The sequence below is a fragment of the Myodes glareolus genome, chromosome 17, assembly GCF_982192425.1.
Source record: "Myodes glareolus chromosome 17, mMyoGla1.1, whole genome shotgun sequence".
NCBI lineage: Eukaryota > Metazoa > Chordata > Mammalia > Rodentia > Cricetidae > Myodes > Myodes glareolus.
Genome location: NC_142042.1, coordinates 50,541,256 through 50,554,316, shown reverse-complemented (window position 1 = coordinate 50,554,316; position 13,061 = coordinate 50,541,256). Strand labels below are relative to the sequence as shown.

Sequence of the window (13,061 nt, the reverse complement as noted above, 5' to 3'; positions counted from 1 at the left end):
CCACTTTTGGCTTGGGGGCCTGCGAGAAGCCCGTCAGGGAGTATGCTGATGATATCAGGTTGCCTTGTCTGTCTTTTGTTGATCTGTATTCATTGGCCCAAAGTTGATTATTGTTCTTTCAATATCTGTAAAGAATTCTGTTAGGATTTTGATGGGGATTGAATTGAATCTAAAAATTGCTTTTGGTAGGTTTGTCAATATTTTTTATGTTGATCCTATGTATCCAAGATCATGGGAGATCTCTTTTCTGGTATCTTCTTCAATTTCTTTCTTCAAAGACTTAATGTTCCTGTAGAACAGGTCTTTCACTGGGCAGTCTTCATTTTAACAATCTTCTGCACTCTTAATTTCCATCCCTACTGCTTTCTAATGTTTCTTTCATCATTTCTCTGTCTTCAAAGAAATTAAATGCTTTTTCAAAAATGACCAAATTAGTTGCAAAATGACCACCTTGGTTTCTGGCAGGAATCTTTGAAGGACTCACCTGTAGGTGAGAAATTACAATTAAGGAATGGCTGCAAAGAGAGGGAGAATCAGATTACTCCCTGATAAAATACCAAATGCTAAGTGGTCATCTATAAATACATATACATATGCACATCGTTAAATGGACTCAGCAGGTTGTATTTATATATACATACAAATACATGCAATAATAAAGAAGAAAAATTAATGAATTAGAAAGATGAAGCAAGAGACAAGGAGAAGTTGGAGGAAAGAGATGATAAGCTTAAGATTATGCGAATAATGTATTGAAGTGTTGAATTTTCAATTAAAAGAAATAAATGTAAAATAATATGATATCACAGAGACAAAAAGTTCTTGAATATTTCATAAAAATTTTCATTTTCTTCTTAGTGACTTTGAGTGTATCCATCCACCTTTACAGCTTTGACATCCTTTAACTCTCACACATTCCATACATTATCTAAAGCACTACTTCACTCCTTAAAATATTTCTGCTCCTGTTCTAACTTTTGATAAATATTTTATTTACCGAAAAGAAATTTCACCCTATTTATTTCTTAAATTCAATCACATTATTTAAATTAATCATTTCACCAATTCCCATCTATCAGAGTTAATTTTGTATTAATTATATCCTGAGCAATTTCTCCATAATTATCTTACAATAGTTACCCTGTATTGAATTTTATTACCATTTGTTTCTCTGTGTGGGCTGTATCTCCTCTCAGACATAACAGTGCCTCTAGAACACATCTAAGAGAACATAATTCAAGTCATGTATATGACTTAACATTTATAATTGCCAATTAAAATGAAACAAAAATACAAGAATTAATGTTAATAAAAGTTTTATTTTACCTAATATATCATGAAATGTTCTTTGATTATGTAGACAATATGAAATGATTATTCCCTTCTATTTGTATACTGACACTTAAAAGCAAAGTCAGTTTTTCACTAGTCATGAATTCTCTTTAGACCAATAACATTTCACAGTCAATAGCCAATTATTGATAGTGTCTCATATTGGAAAGTACACCTTCAGTGTTCTAGTGTAATAAATAAAAATTTGTAATAAAAAGAACACTGAATTGCTATTAAACCCATTGAAAGTATTTCATCTGATATTTGTCATATGGACTTGACTGATTTACTCAGTTTCTTTGGTCCATAGTTTTTATGTGTATGAAATTTTTAAGGATTAGAATTGAGTGAATTATACAATTTATGATATAGTGTTTATTTCTGTAAAAACAAGGGCATCACATATTTCAACATCTTGGCCAATACCTGGAACTTGGAACTTAAAAGTTTAACACAGTGATTTATTGAGCAAAGAACACATTACTGTTATTATGACATTGTCTAGTCCTCATAGAGTCTCAACAGTTCTCTTCCTGTTCTGAATGATGTCATCTGGCCTAATTCAACCACATCATCTGATTTCAGTTTCCCCATTCATAAAAGTTCTAATGCCATTGACATTTCTGTTGTTTTAAAATATTTTTCAATATTCTAAATTCTTTTACCTGCAAGCCTTACTTTGCTAGGATTCCTATTTTCCTGGTATTAATAGCATATCCCACTACTCACCATTCAAACCATTGGGAAGGTTACTTTCTTAGAAAGTAGTTCCCAAACGAGTTAGCAAGACTTCTATATTCAACTCACTATTTTGTCAGTTTTACTCATCATGTTCATCTATATTATGCTATTAACACCGTTAATGTTTTAGTAATATTTATGCAGTTTTCTTTTTAAACTAAAAGAAACCTGTTTTGTTTGTCATTTTATCCCACACATCATCAGTCTTTTGCAAAATGAGAACACGTACTCATCACTTGCTAAATAGAATAGTCAGTTGTTTCTGAACCTATATTAAGTTTTCCTTTTTTTTTTAAATTATAGCCTGGTTGGCCTTGTAGCTCAGGCTTCTTATTAACTCTTACATCCTACATTAACCCATAATTCTTGTCTGTGTTAGCCATGTGGCTTGGTACCTTTGATCAGCAAAGCATTCTCATCTAGCTTTTTCTGTGTCTGGGTAATGACTGCAGACTGAGTCGTTCCTCTTTCCAGAATTCTTATGTTCTGGTTGCCCGCCTATAGTTCGTGCCTGGCTACTGGCCAATCAGTGTTTCTTTAAAGCAATACAACTGACAAATCTTTACAGGGTAGAAGACTATTGTCCCACAGCAGTTTTTCACCCTTATTTTATGATCCTAATGTTTTTGGTAGAATAAAATTGACAGCCTTGTAGACTATTCTTTGATGTCTCCTCATGGGTTTGTATATTTTACTACAACTCAAATAATCTTGTATTGTCATGGAATCCTATAAGGAGTCTCATTCTCTTTGGGTTACTATTACTGTGATGAAACAGGATGACTAAAAGCCAGTAAGGTTTTATTGTTGTTTCTTAACCTATATTACATTTTCTTCTTTAGGATTTGAGGTACATTGTGAAACACAGTGGAATTTTACTTTTTATTAAGTAATATTTCAAGAAGTAATGATATTTGGCTCTCACAATGAACTCCACTACTCTGACCACTGAGTGAGCCTATGGATTAATGAAGGGGAAATGCATATATCTATTATCCAGAGGAATTTAAATTTAGTGTCATCACTTATATAATTCTTATTAATTTATTTGTTTTGAGGGCTTTCCTTATATATTCTGCTGAATTGCACATTATTTTAATTTATCTTTCATACTAGTACTAAGATAGTAGGTACATGCCGTAACGATTTTCAGTTTCTTAAAATTTAAAGAAATTATTCAAATGAGAAAAAAATCATAGTAGGGAGAAAAAAGGCTGAATTGATAATCCCATAATTTGTAAGGGGCAATACAAAGATTTAAATGGAAAGTCCTAGATATATTTGGTTTCAGTTGTGATGTACTCTTGGAGGACATAACCAACCAGACGTAATACCAATTAAATAATATTTGATCTTAAAACTCATTAAGTTTATTCTACATGGGTGTTTCTGAGAATTCTTCAGCTGCTCACACCGTGGCTGTTAATCTTTTTTAGATTATACCTTGTATTCTAAATATTTATTCATGATCATTTACTTTGCAAAGTGTCCATCTTTCAGCATATAAAGAGGCACTAGAGAGAACTCTGACAACTTCAAAGCAAAATGAAGTTCTTCCTGTTGCTTTCCCTTATTGGGTTCTGCTGGGCTCAGTATGACCCACATATTAAATATGGACGGACTTCTATTGTCCACCTGTTTGAGTGGCGCTGGGTTGATATTGCCAAGGAATGTGAGAGATACTTAGCTCCTAATGGATTCGGAGGGGTGCAGGTAAGATTTTTTAATATTTAAATGCAGAGTTCACTGTGCTCACACAAAAGAGTTTTCTAATCAAGATTAGCAAGTTTGGAAGATAACTTTTTTTCACACACAACTTTTCTTTAAAAGCAAAAGTTAGTGGGGATGGCCTCTTTATACTTTGTTGCAGGGTCCTTAAGTGCAAACTCTGCAATGTCATTCCATATTTTTACATGGTTGTTAATCAACAGAGCTGCATGTGCACAGGGTGAGAAATAACAACAGGCGGGTCACTGATAGGTTTAATTCTGTGAAGTAAGCTTTAATCCAACACTAACTATAATAGTTCTATTTGTAGGTCTCTCCACCCAATGAACACCGTGTGGTTAATGATCCACCAAGGCCATGGTGGGAAAGATACCAACCAGTTAGCTACAAAATATGCACAAGGTCTGGAAATGAATATGAATTCAGGGACATGGTGACAAGGTGCAACAATGTTGGTGTAAGTGAAGTCACATTTTCTTTACGGTTTTTATATGTAAAATATTTCTCTTTGTTTCAAGTCCTTTCTATTTGAGTAGAAGATTTTAAAATTCTGAAGTCTTTTTTTAAAATTTATTTATTTGTTTATTAGAAATTTCTACCTCTTCCCCTCCTCTCCTTTCCCTCCCACTTCTCCAAGTCCCTCTCCCTCTCCATTCCTAAGAGCAGTCAGGGTTCCCTGCCCTGTGGGAAGTCCAAGGTCCTCCCCGCTCCATTCAGGTCTATAAAGGTGAGCATCCAAACAGACTAGGCTCCCACAAAGCCAGTCCATGCAGTAGAATCAAAACCCAGTGCCACTGTCCTTGGTTTCTCAGTCAGCCCTCTTTGTCTGCCACATTCAGTGAGTCCAGTTTGAACACATGCTCGTTCAGTCCCAGTCCAGCTGGCCTTGGTGAGCTCCCACTAGATCAGTCCCACCTTCTCAGTGGGTGGACACACCCCTCGCAGTTATGACTTCCTTGCTCATGTTCTCCTTCCTTTTGTTTTTCATTTGGACCTTGGGAGCTCAGTCAAGTGCTCCAATGTGGGTGTCTGTCTCTATCTCCATCCATCGCCAGATGAAGTTTCTATGGTGATATGCAACATATTCATCAGTGTGGCTATGGGACAAGGCCAGTTCAGGCACCCTCTGCACTGCTGGCCAAGGAACAAGCTGGGGACATCCCCTTGGACACCTGGGAATCCCTATAGAGTCAAGTCTCTTGCCAACACTAAAATGGCTCCCTTAATTAAGATACCTACTTCCCTGCTTAAATATCCACCCTTCCTCCATCTCAACCATCCCATTTTCCCAAGCTCTGCCAATCCTCCTCTTCTCCCTTTTCTCTCCACATTTTCCCTTACCCCCACCCCACCCGATCACGCGCTCCCTACTTTTGCCTGGCAATCTTGTCTTCTTCCAATATCCAGGAGGATAAGTATATGTTTTTCTTTGGGTTCACCTTCTTATTTAGCTTCTCTAGGATCACGAAATATAGGCTCAATGTCCTTTATTTATGGCTAGAATCCGGGTCTTCGATTCTACCCCATTGGTCAACATCTCTGTTTTTGTGCCAATACCAAACTGTTTTTATTGCTGTAGCTCTGAAATCTTATTTTGCATTTTTATCTATTATTAAAAATGTAGTTCTGGCATATTGTCACTTTTCAAATTCTTTACTATAACAAAATATTCACTTTTAAATTAATAACTACAAATACTTACCAGATTTCTGTTAGGCATTGAGCCAGATGTGAGGATTAACTCATTTTATAGGATTCCTTTTTCTCCTTACAATTCTTGGGTTTTCTTCCCCATCTTTGTTTTTAATTGTAAGTATCTATTTACTTTGATAATGAATGAATATCTATCTATCTTCTGGTCTTCAGATGCACAGCAGATATTGTAATCACAGCTTTTCTAGTGATCCTGCAACGTTTAAAATACAATATTCTCATATTTACACTATGGTTTTTTTGTTTATAATTGCAATAGTTTGTGTTTTCCTCCATTTAAGTGTTCTATATCCTTTTATAAATATTAGGACTGTTGTTGATCATATTTCATTTCAGTTTCAATTCCCACTTGACGCTTTTTTCTAAAACGAATCTGTAAATAGTCAGAAGATATGTTTTTGAGATTTGCTAGCATGTTATGAGCTTGCCATTGAAACTTTAGATTTCTGACTTAAGCTGCTGCATGCACTTTTCTTCTCCAGGTCCATATTTATGTGGATGCAGTTATTAACCACATGTGCGGTGCAGGTAGTGATGCACGGACAAGCAGTACCTGTGGCACATACTACAATACCAATAACAGGGAATAATGTTTTTCATTTGGTTTTTGTGATAGCAGTTTCTGGTTTTCCACTTCTCAGCCTTATTAATCCTCAAGCTAATATTAGGACTGTTTATGATTGTCATTTCACATTGGTTTTCTTTCACACTTGGCTTTTTTCTTGCCTAAAATTAAACTATAGAATAGCATATCTTTCTATCTATCTACCATTTATATTTCTGTCTGTCTATTCATCTATCTATACATCTATCCCTCTATCTATATATTTGTGTGTTCAGTGCAGTCTCTCTCTCTCTCTCTCTCTTTCTCTCTCTCTCTCTCTCTCTCTCTCTCTCTCTCTCTCTCTCTCTGTGTGTGTGTGTGTATATATATTTAAATATACAATCTTTCTACTTTAATTTGAATAACACACTTTTCTGTTCAGGTCCGTATTTATGTGGATGCTGTCATTAATCACATGACAAATATATGGGAACAAGGAACAAGCAGTACCTGTGGAAGTTATTTCAACCCACAAACCAGGGAATTCCCTGCAGTTCCATATGTTGGTTCAGATTTTAATGATGGCAATTGTAAAAGTGGAAGTGGAGAAATTGAAAACTACAATGATCCTGCTCAGGTTAGGAAAATGATCAGAATAAAAAAAAATCTGTTCTTAGTGTGTGCATAGAATTTTTGGAATACTATTTGAATCATAGTTTAGATTTCTTAAGCAATGTATTATTAGGTGTTAGAAATGCAAATAAACCTTCTAAAACATTTTTAGTTATTTGATGTCTCAAAATTTGTTTCTGGTACCTCATTGAGAGAAAGAAATAAAAAAAAAGGAGAAGAGAGGGCAAAACAAATGTTTCCTCAATCAACTATAATATTACCTATTACATTACCTCATAGTTCAGTCTTCATATTGAAAAATATTCTTTGGGTGTATTCACAGTAGAATGTGAATGTGAATGTTAGGAATGAAGCATCTTAATAGACCAATTGGTGAATATGTGACTAGTTAAAGAGAGTCTGAGGTGACAGGTGACACTTAAATCAATCACCTTCTATTTGGCCTGGTTTTTTTTTTTTGTTTCAATAGCTCAGAGATTGTCGTCTGTCTTACCTCCTGGATCTTGCAACTGGGAAAGATTATGTTCGTACCAAGTTGGCTGACTATATGAACCATCTCATTGACATTGGTGTAGCAGGGTTCAGAATTGATGCTGCTAAGCACATTTGGCCTGGAGACATACAGGCAATTTTGAACAAACTGCATAACTTGAATACAAAATGGTTCTCTCAAGGAAGCAGACCTACCATTATTCAAGAGGTAAAGTAACACACGTATGTATATATAAATGACATCAGTTTTGCTAGCCAGAAGATGGATGGAAGATTTTATTAAACATAATTTTAATAGGTTAATGTCTGAGTACCATAGTAAATGTACAATTTCTTTAACTTACTTTTATTTAGACATAATAGACTTCATTCTTTTCCAGAATAAGGGTTTAAATTAGGAGTGTAGAGAATTTGTGTAGTTTGCGATACTACTGGATCTATTAGTGTATACTCAGGGATGATCATGCCAGGCAGAAAATCTTAGTCGTTGACTCCAGGCTGCCTTTGTCAATTTGACTCTTGTCTGAGGTATTATTCATTGTGTAAAGTTTGGGTGAACTAGTTAATATTTCTGTGCACATTTGTCATGTGACGAGGTTCGTACTGTTTTGTATTTGATTTCTTTGGAAAACTAAATGAATTGTAGTTGCTGAACTTATCTGTCAGTAAGTACTTTGGAGGTATGAATTTCTGTATTTTAAATTATATATTAAATTTAAATAACCTTTATTGGAAAAAAAGGACATTGTCAGTAATTTTCTTCCAATAGTGATTCATATACTTTATAAAGAAATAGGAAAAACCATTTGAGCATCAGCAGCATAAATAATTTAAAAGATATTATTTTGAGATTGAACATTTTAATATTTCTTTACTCAAATGACAGTTTTCTATATATCTCTACTAGGTTGTTGATCTGGGTGGTGATGTAGTTAGTAACAGTGAGTACTTTGCAACTGGCCTTGTGACAGAATTCAGGTATGGAATATCACTGGGCACAGTTATCCGCAAGTGGAATGGAGAGAAGATGGCCTATTTAAGGTAAACACATCATGCTTTGTTATGTGTCGGTCACATATGTGTTGTCACCCCAATACATGGTCATATTAGAACATTCTAATTTTTTAAATATTATCATGAAGTTAACTATTAAGAAGGTTCTCTGCTCTCTAAATCACAATAATCTTCTAGAACTAATTACTTTCATTTTAAGTGTCAATAACAAAGAGGCTTTCTGTAAACAGAAAACATCTCCTAGAGATTTTTTTCTGTCTGAGATATAAGCCTACTAGAATTTGTTAATTATAATCTGCTAAAGCCAAGATATTACTTTAAAAACAATTGTACTCATAAACAAAGCTAAATGTGGGCATACTGTTACACTTATCTATTGCAACAGTTTAGTTTGAAATGTTAAACTGTTTATAAAATACAGTATAATATTCAATCTTATTTTACTTGTTTTTCATTTTACATAATATGATATGGATATTTACCCTTATTGAGTTTATCTATGTTACTCTCTTATAAATGCCATGTGAAAGAAAAACAAATAAACTTACTTTACAGAAAATCATGCAATATGTTAGGCAATTATATATGTGCATATATACATACATGGAAGAAACTTTTTCCTGTGGAATAATCTTTTAGTTATAAAATCAATAGTTAAAAAAAGAGATTACAGAAATTGGTATGGACTCAGGATAAAATAAAGGTATTGTAAAGAATAATATATGCATTGTTTCAAAAAATAGGAACTGGGGCGAAGGTTGGGCTCTCATGCGTTCTGATAGAGCCCTTGTCTTTGTTGACAACCATGATAATCAGCGAGGTCATGGAGTCGGAGGATCAAACATCCTGACCTTCTGGGATGATAGGTAAATAAAACCTTTCTTTGATGATTTGTTACTTGCCCTTTAGTGATTGCAAGTTTTATATTCTTCGATCATAATATTATATTTTAATTTTCAGACTCTATAAAATGGCAGTTGGATTTATGTTGGCTCATCCATATGGATTCACACGAGTAATGTCAAGTTATTACTGGCCAAGAGATTTTCAGAATGGAGAGGTAAGTTTAAATACATTTTTGTCAAAATGGGAAGCAGTCCTGTTTTAATTTAATATAAAAATCTTTACATAAAATACATGTCATCAAATATTTATTTACTGTAATGTTAGCAATATAAGCATATTACAGATATTCACGGCTATGTCATCAAATAAAATCTTTGTAATTGCAGAACAAGGTGCACAAAGCAAAACACAGGCATCTAGTCATACTTACCATGTCAATTTGATATGGAGATTGTGCACAGTAACATCTGTAAAGAAGGGAAACAAGTTTGCTTAATGCTATACAGGAGTCCTGCCTCATCTTGGCCATTGCACCAGCCAGGGCTGAAAGAGGATAGTTGAAGCCCAGCTCTTTTATTGGACTAAACAGCCCTTTTATAGTTATAACCCAGGAAGAATGGCCAGTTGGATTCATGTGTTGGGATGTCGTTGGGGACAGGGGAAGAAAGCTTATATGGTCATGTAGAAAAGGAAGGATGTTTTAGTGGTCAGTTAAATGACAACCAATCCTCATGTCCTTGGAAATGCATGCACTTATCAGTTGCTATATGGCCAGGGCATGATACACCCAGGGATGTCTATCTGCTGATGTCTGTTGGCACCCAAGCAAAGCTGGGAATGGGTGTGTGGAGTCAAAAGGAGAAGTGGCCAAATATTACCTCTCAGGATTAGAATATCTAGGTTTCAGGCATGCTTCAACACCTTCTTAGCTGCAGGCCTGCCCTGCAGTTCAAACCTTGACAAGAAAAGTATTTACTAAATACTTTTACATTTTTCTATGGAATGTAAAGAAATTATTCAGTTTAAATGAGGTTATCTAAACAATATGCCTAAGAATGTATGTTAAAATAAGCTCACAAATTTGAAGACTTATTCAAGAATACTAAGCATTTCAAAATATTATGCAATACATTAATCTGAAGAATTTCAAAAAGCAGTAAGGGTCTGGGGAGATGACTTAAAGGGTAAAACTCTTGCAGTAGGGACAAGTGTTCAGTTCCTTGACATCTTGCAATGGTGAGCAGTTTGTCTTCTTACCTTTAACACAATTGCCCAGTAGGTGGAGAGCATAGATTTTAGGACCACCAAATTGGCTTGCTGTGGATTTAGGGAAGAAACCCCTCCTCTATTAACAAGGAAGAGAATGTATGTTCAATTGTTTTAGTAAGATGTGTAAATGAGTAGACAATCATGAAATGCATACTAATATTTTGAAAAATTTATTACAGAGTATTAGAATATATTTATTAGTACTTTTACCTAAAAGATAGTATGGAACCTAAACTAATATTAATTTGGAAATTAATTATACTTGCTAAAGAAATTCTGTAGATATCGATATTTTTATAGTAAGCAAACAATATTTCTATTTTATAGATTATGAAATCAGGGATATAGGACTTATGTATCTTGAAGAAATTTTCTAAAGCCATTGGTTCTGGATTCTGTACTTTTTTAATCTTTCTGATACAAATGCTCTAACTATTTTAGTGACTCTAAAGAAGTTAGAGAGATATTAAGAAACTATTGCTAGAAAAGGCTCTGAGTGGATAAAAGTGTGTATAAATAAATGTCATATATCTCTGTAATATGACTCTAGAGAAATAAAGTCTCAGTAAGTTTCTGTATAAATGCCAAAGTTAGACACTTAGTAAATACTCTAGAGAATTAGTAGCAGATCTTTTTTTAGGTTAGTGCAATGAAAATGGAATATGAATGTTAAAATCCTGCATTTTTTTCTGTAATTAAGGATATCAACAATTGGGTTGGACCACCAAATGACAATGGAGCAATCAAAGAAGTGGCAATTAATGCAGACACCACTTGTGGCAATGGCTGGGTCTGTGAACATCGATGGCGCCAGATAAGGTTGGAAGTGTCGCCTACAGATCTTGTCTAATAAGAAAATTGTTTAACTTTGTATTTTAAATTGTTGAATATAAAGGGTAAGAACATTTTACGTGATATTGTGCTTTTAGGAACATGGTTGCCTTCAGAAACGTAGTCAATGGTCAGCCTTTCTCAAACTGGTGGGATAATGGCAACAACCAAGTAGCTTTTGGCAGAGGAAACAAAGGATTCATTGTCTTTAACAATGACAACTGGTAAGTGGAAATCAATTAAAGTAGGATGGTATATTTCCATGCTTTTACATTTACAACCTTCTTTTTGTTTCTTGCTCATTTGTAGCTGAATTAAATTTTTGTTAATGGATTTAAGAAAGCACAGTTACCTGAAAACTATAGAAAAAAAGATACTTGCTTTTAATTTGTTTCTCTATTTTTTTATAGATTTTGTTTTAAGTAGAATTTTGTTTTGTTGTTGATTTTGGTGTCTTCTTAACTGTCATTTTCATATATTCTCATTCATATACTCATGTGATATCTGTACAAAGCATATAAACATTCAGCATGTCTTAAAAATCAGTGAAAGTATGGACATTATTAGATTTAAAATACTTTCCCCTATCTCCAAGAACTGTATCACAACTATTTATTTTTCTGTTCCCTTGTTATATTATCTTAAATTTTCTGCCTCTGAGTGATAAATAATATCAATGCACTTGTATATTTGCTCTGACTGATGGTTTTTCTCTGGTGAGAATTGAGTTTGGTTCTACAGTTCTAGATTATTGACCTTCTGCTTTTGATGCATGCATACGTTTTCTTCTCCTGGAACATTTTCCTTTTTGTATACAAGTATACTCAGAGAATCTTTGTAAGGCAGTTGAAAATCTGAGTGGCAAGTTTCATTTTGTTCTCATTTGGATTATTGTATTAGTTTCTTTTCGGATGATGTGATTAAACAGCAAGAGCAAGTCAACTTCCAGAAGAAACATTTTATTTGGGTTTGCAAATCCAAGGGGTTAGAAGGGGAAAGCAAGGTATGAGGGCAGGAGCAGGAAGCTGATGACTCACACTTTGAACCATAGTACAATACAGAAAGCGCTAACGAGAGAAGGTAGGAGTCTTTCCCTGTCATGGCCTGCCTTCACTGACTCAGTTCCTTGACATTCACATTAGCTAACCTCCTCAGATTATTCCACCACGTGGGAACCACATTTTTCACTTAACAAGTGCTCTTTTTAAATATCTATGTCATAATCTATATCTATTTCAGTATCTATCTATCCATCTATGTCGATCTATCTGAATTTATAGCTAGTAAATTATAACATATTTACACACCAGAAAGTTTAGGAAATTACTTAATTTGGAGATAGTCTGCTTTCTTGAATTTGTCTATTTGAATCTGACTCTTCTTTCCTTTTCAGGCCATTGTCAACAACTTTACAAACTGGTCTCCCTGCTGGCACGTACTGTGATGTTATTTCTGGAGATAAAATTAATGGCTATTGCACTGGAATTCAAGTCTATGTTTCCTATGATGGCACTGCACATTTTTCTATTAGTAACACTGCTTCCGACCCATTTATTGCAATCCATGTTGAATCAAAACTATAAAATTTAAAATAAATTCATACTGAGAGCATCAATATTTTGTATTTGTTTTCTTTTGCATAATTTAATTTTTATACTTCATTCACACTTATATAATCTGTTACAGCAATGAACAATTGGTAAAAATACTTATTGAAATCAATGTAATTTTGTGAATTTTACATACAGGGATTTTAGTATTTTTTAGAAGATTTTCTTTTAATTATTTGTCATCTCTGATCTATGAAGACATCCTGACATATATATTGTTTTATCTCAAGTACCATTTGTTTCATAGTACCCTAATTTCTCTTTTTTATTGAATATATTTTCTAGATTTCATATGTATATATATGTAA

The 13,061-nt window shown here is 34.0% G+C and overlaps 1 protein-coding gene across 1 annotated transcript; it reads left to right on the top strand.

The window, feature by feature from the left end:
• Positions 1 to 3,580: 3,580 nt before the first annotated feature.
• Positions 3,581 to 12,758, top strand: LOC148119389 (alpha-amylase 1-like). Its single transcript, XM_087897672.1, has 10 exons — positions 3,581 to 3,786; positions 4,112 to 4,258; positions 6,501 to 6,695; positions 7,161 to 7,391; positions 8,091 to 8,224; positions 8,941 to 9,063; positions 9,158 to 9,257; positions 11,013 to 11,131; positions 11,242 to 11,367; positions 12,537 to 12,758. Exons 1-10 carry the CDS (start codon positions 3,619 to 3,621, stop codon positions 12,724 to 12,726), a joined length of 1,533 nt encoding a protein of 510 aa, XP_087753798.1. The 5' UTR covers positions 3,581 to 3,618; the 3' UTR covers positions 12,727 to 12,758.
• Positions 12,759 to 13,061: the final 303 nt, after the last annotated feature.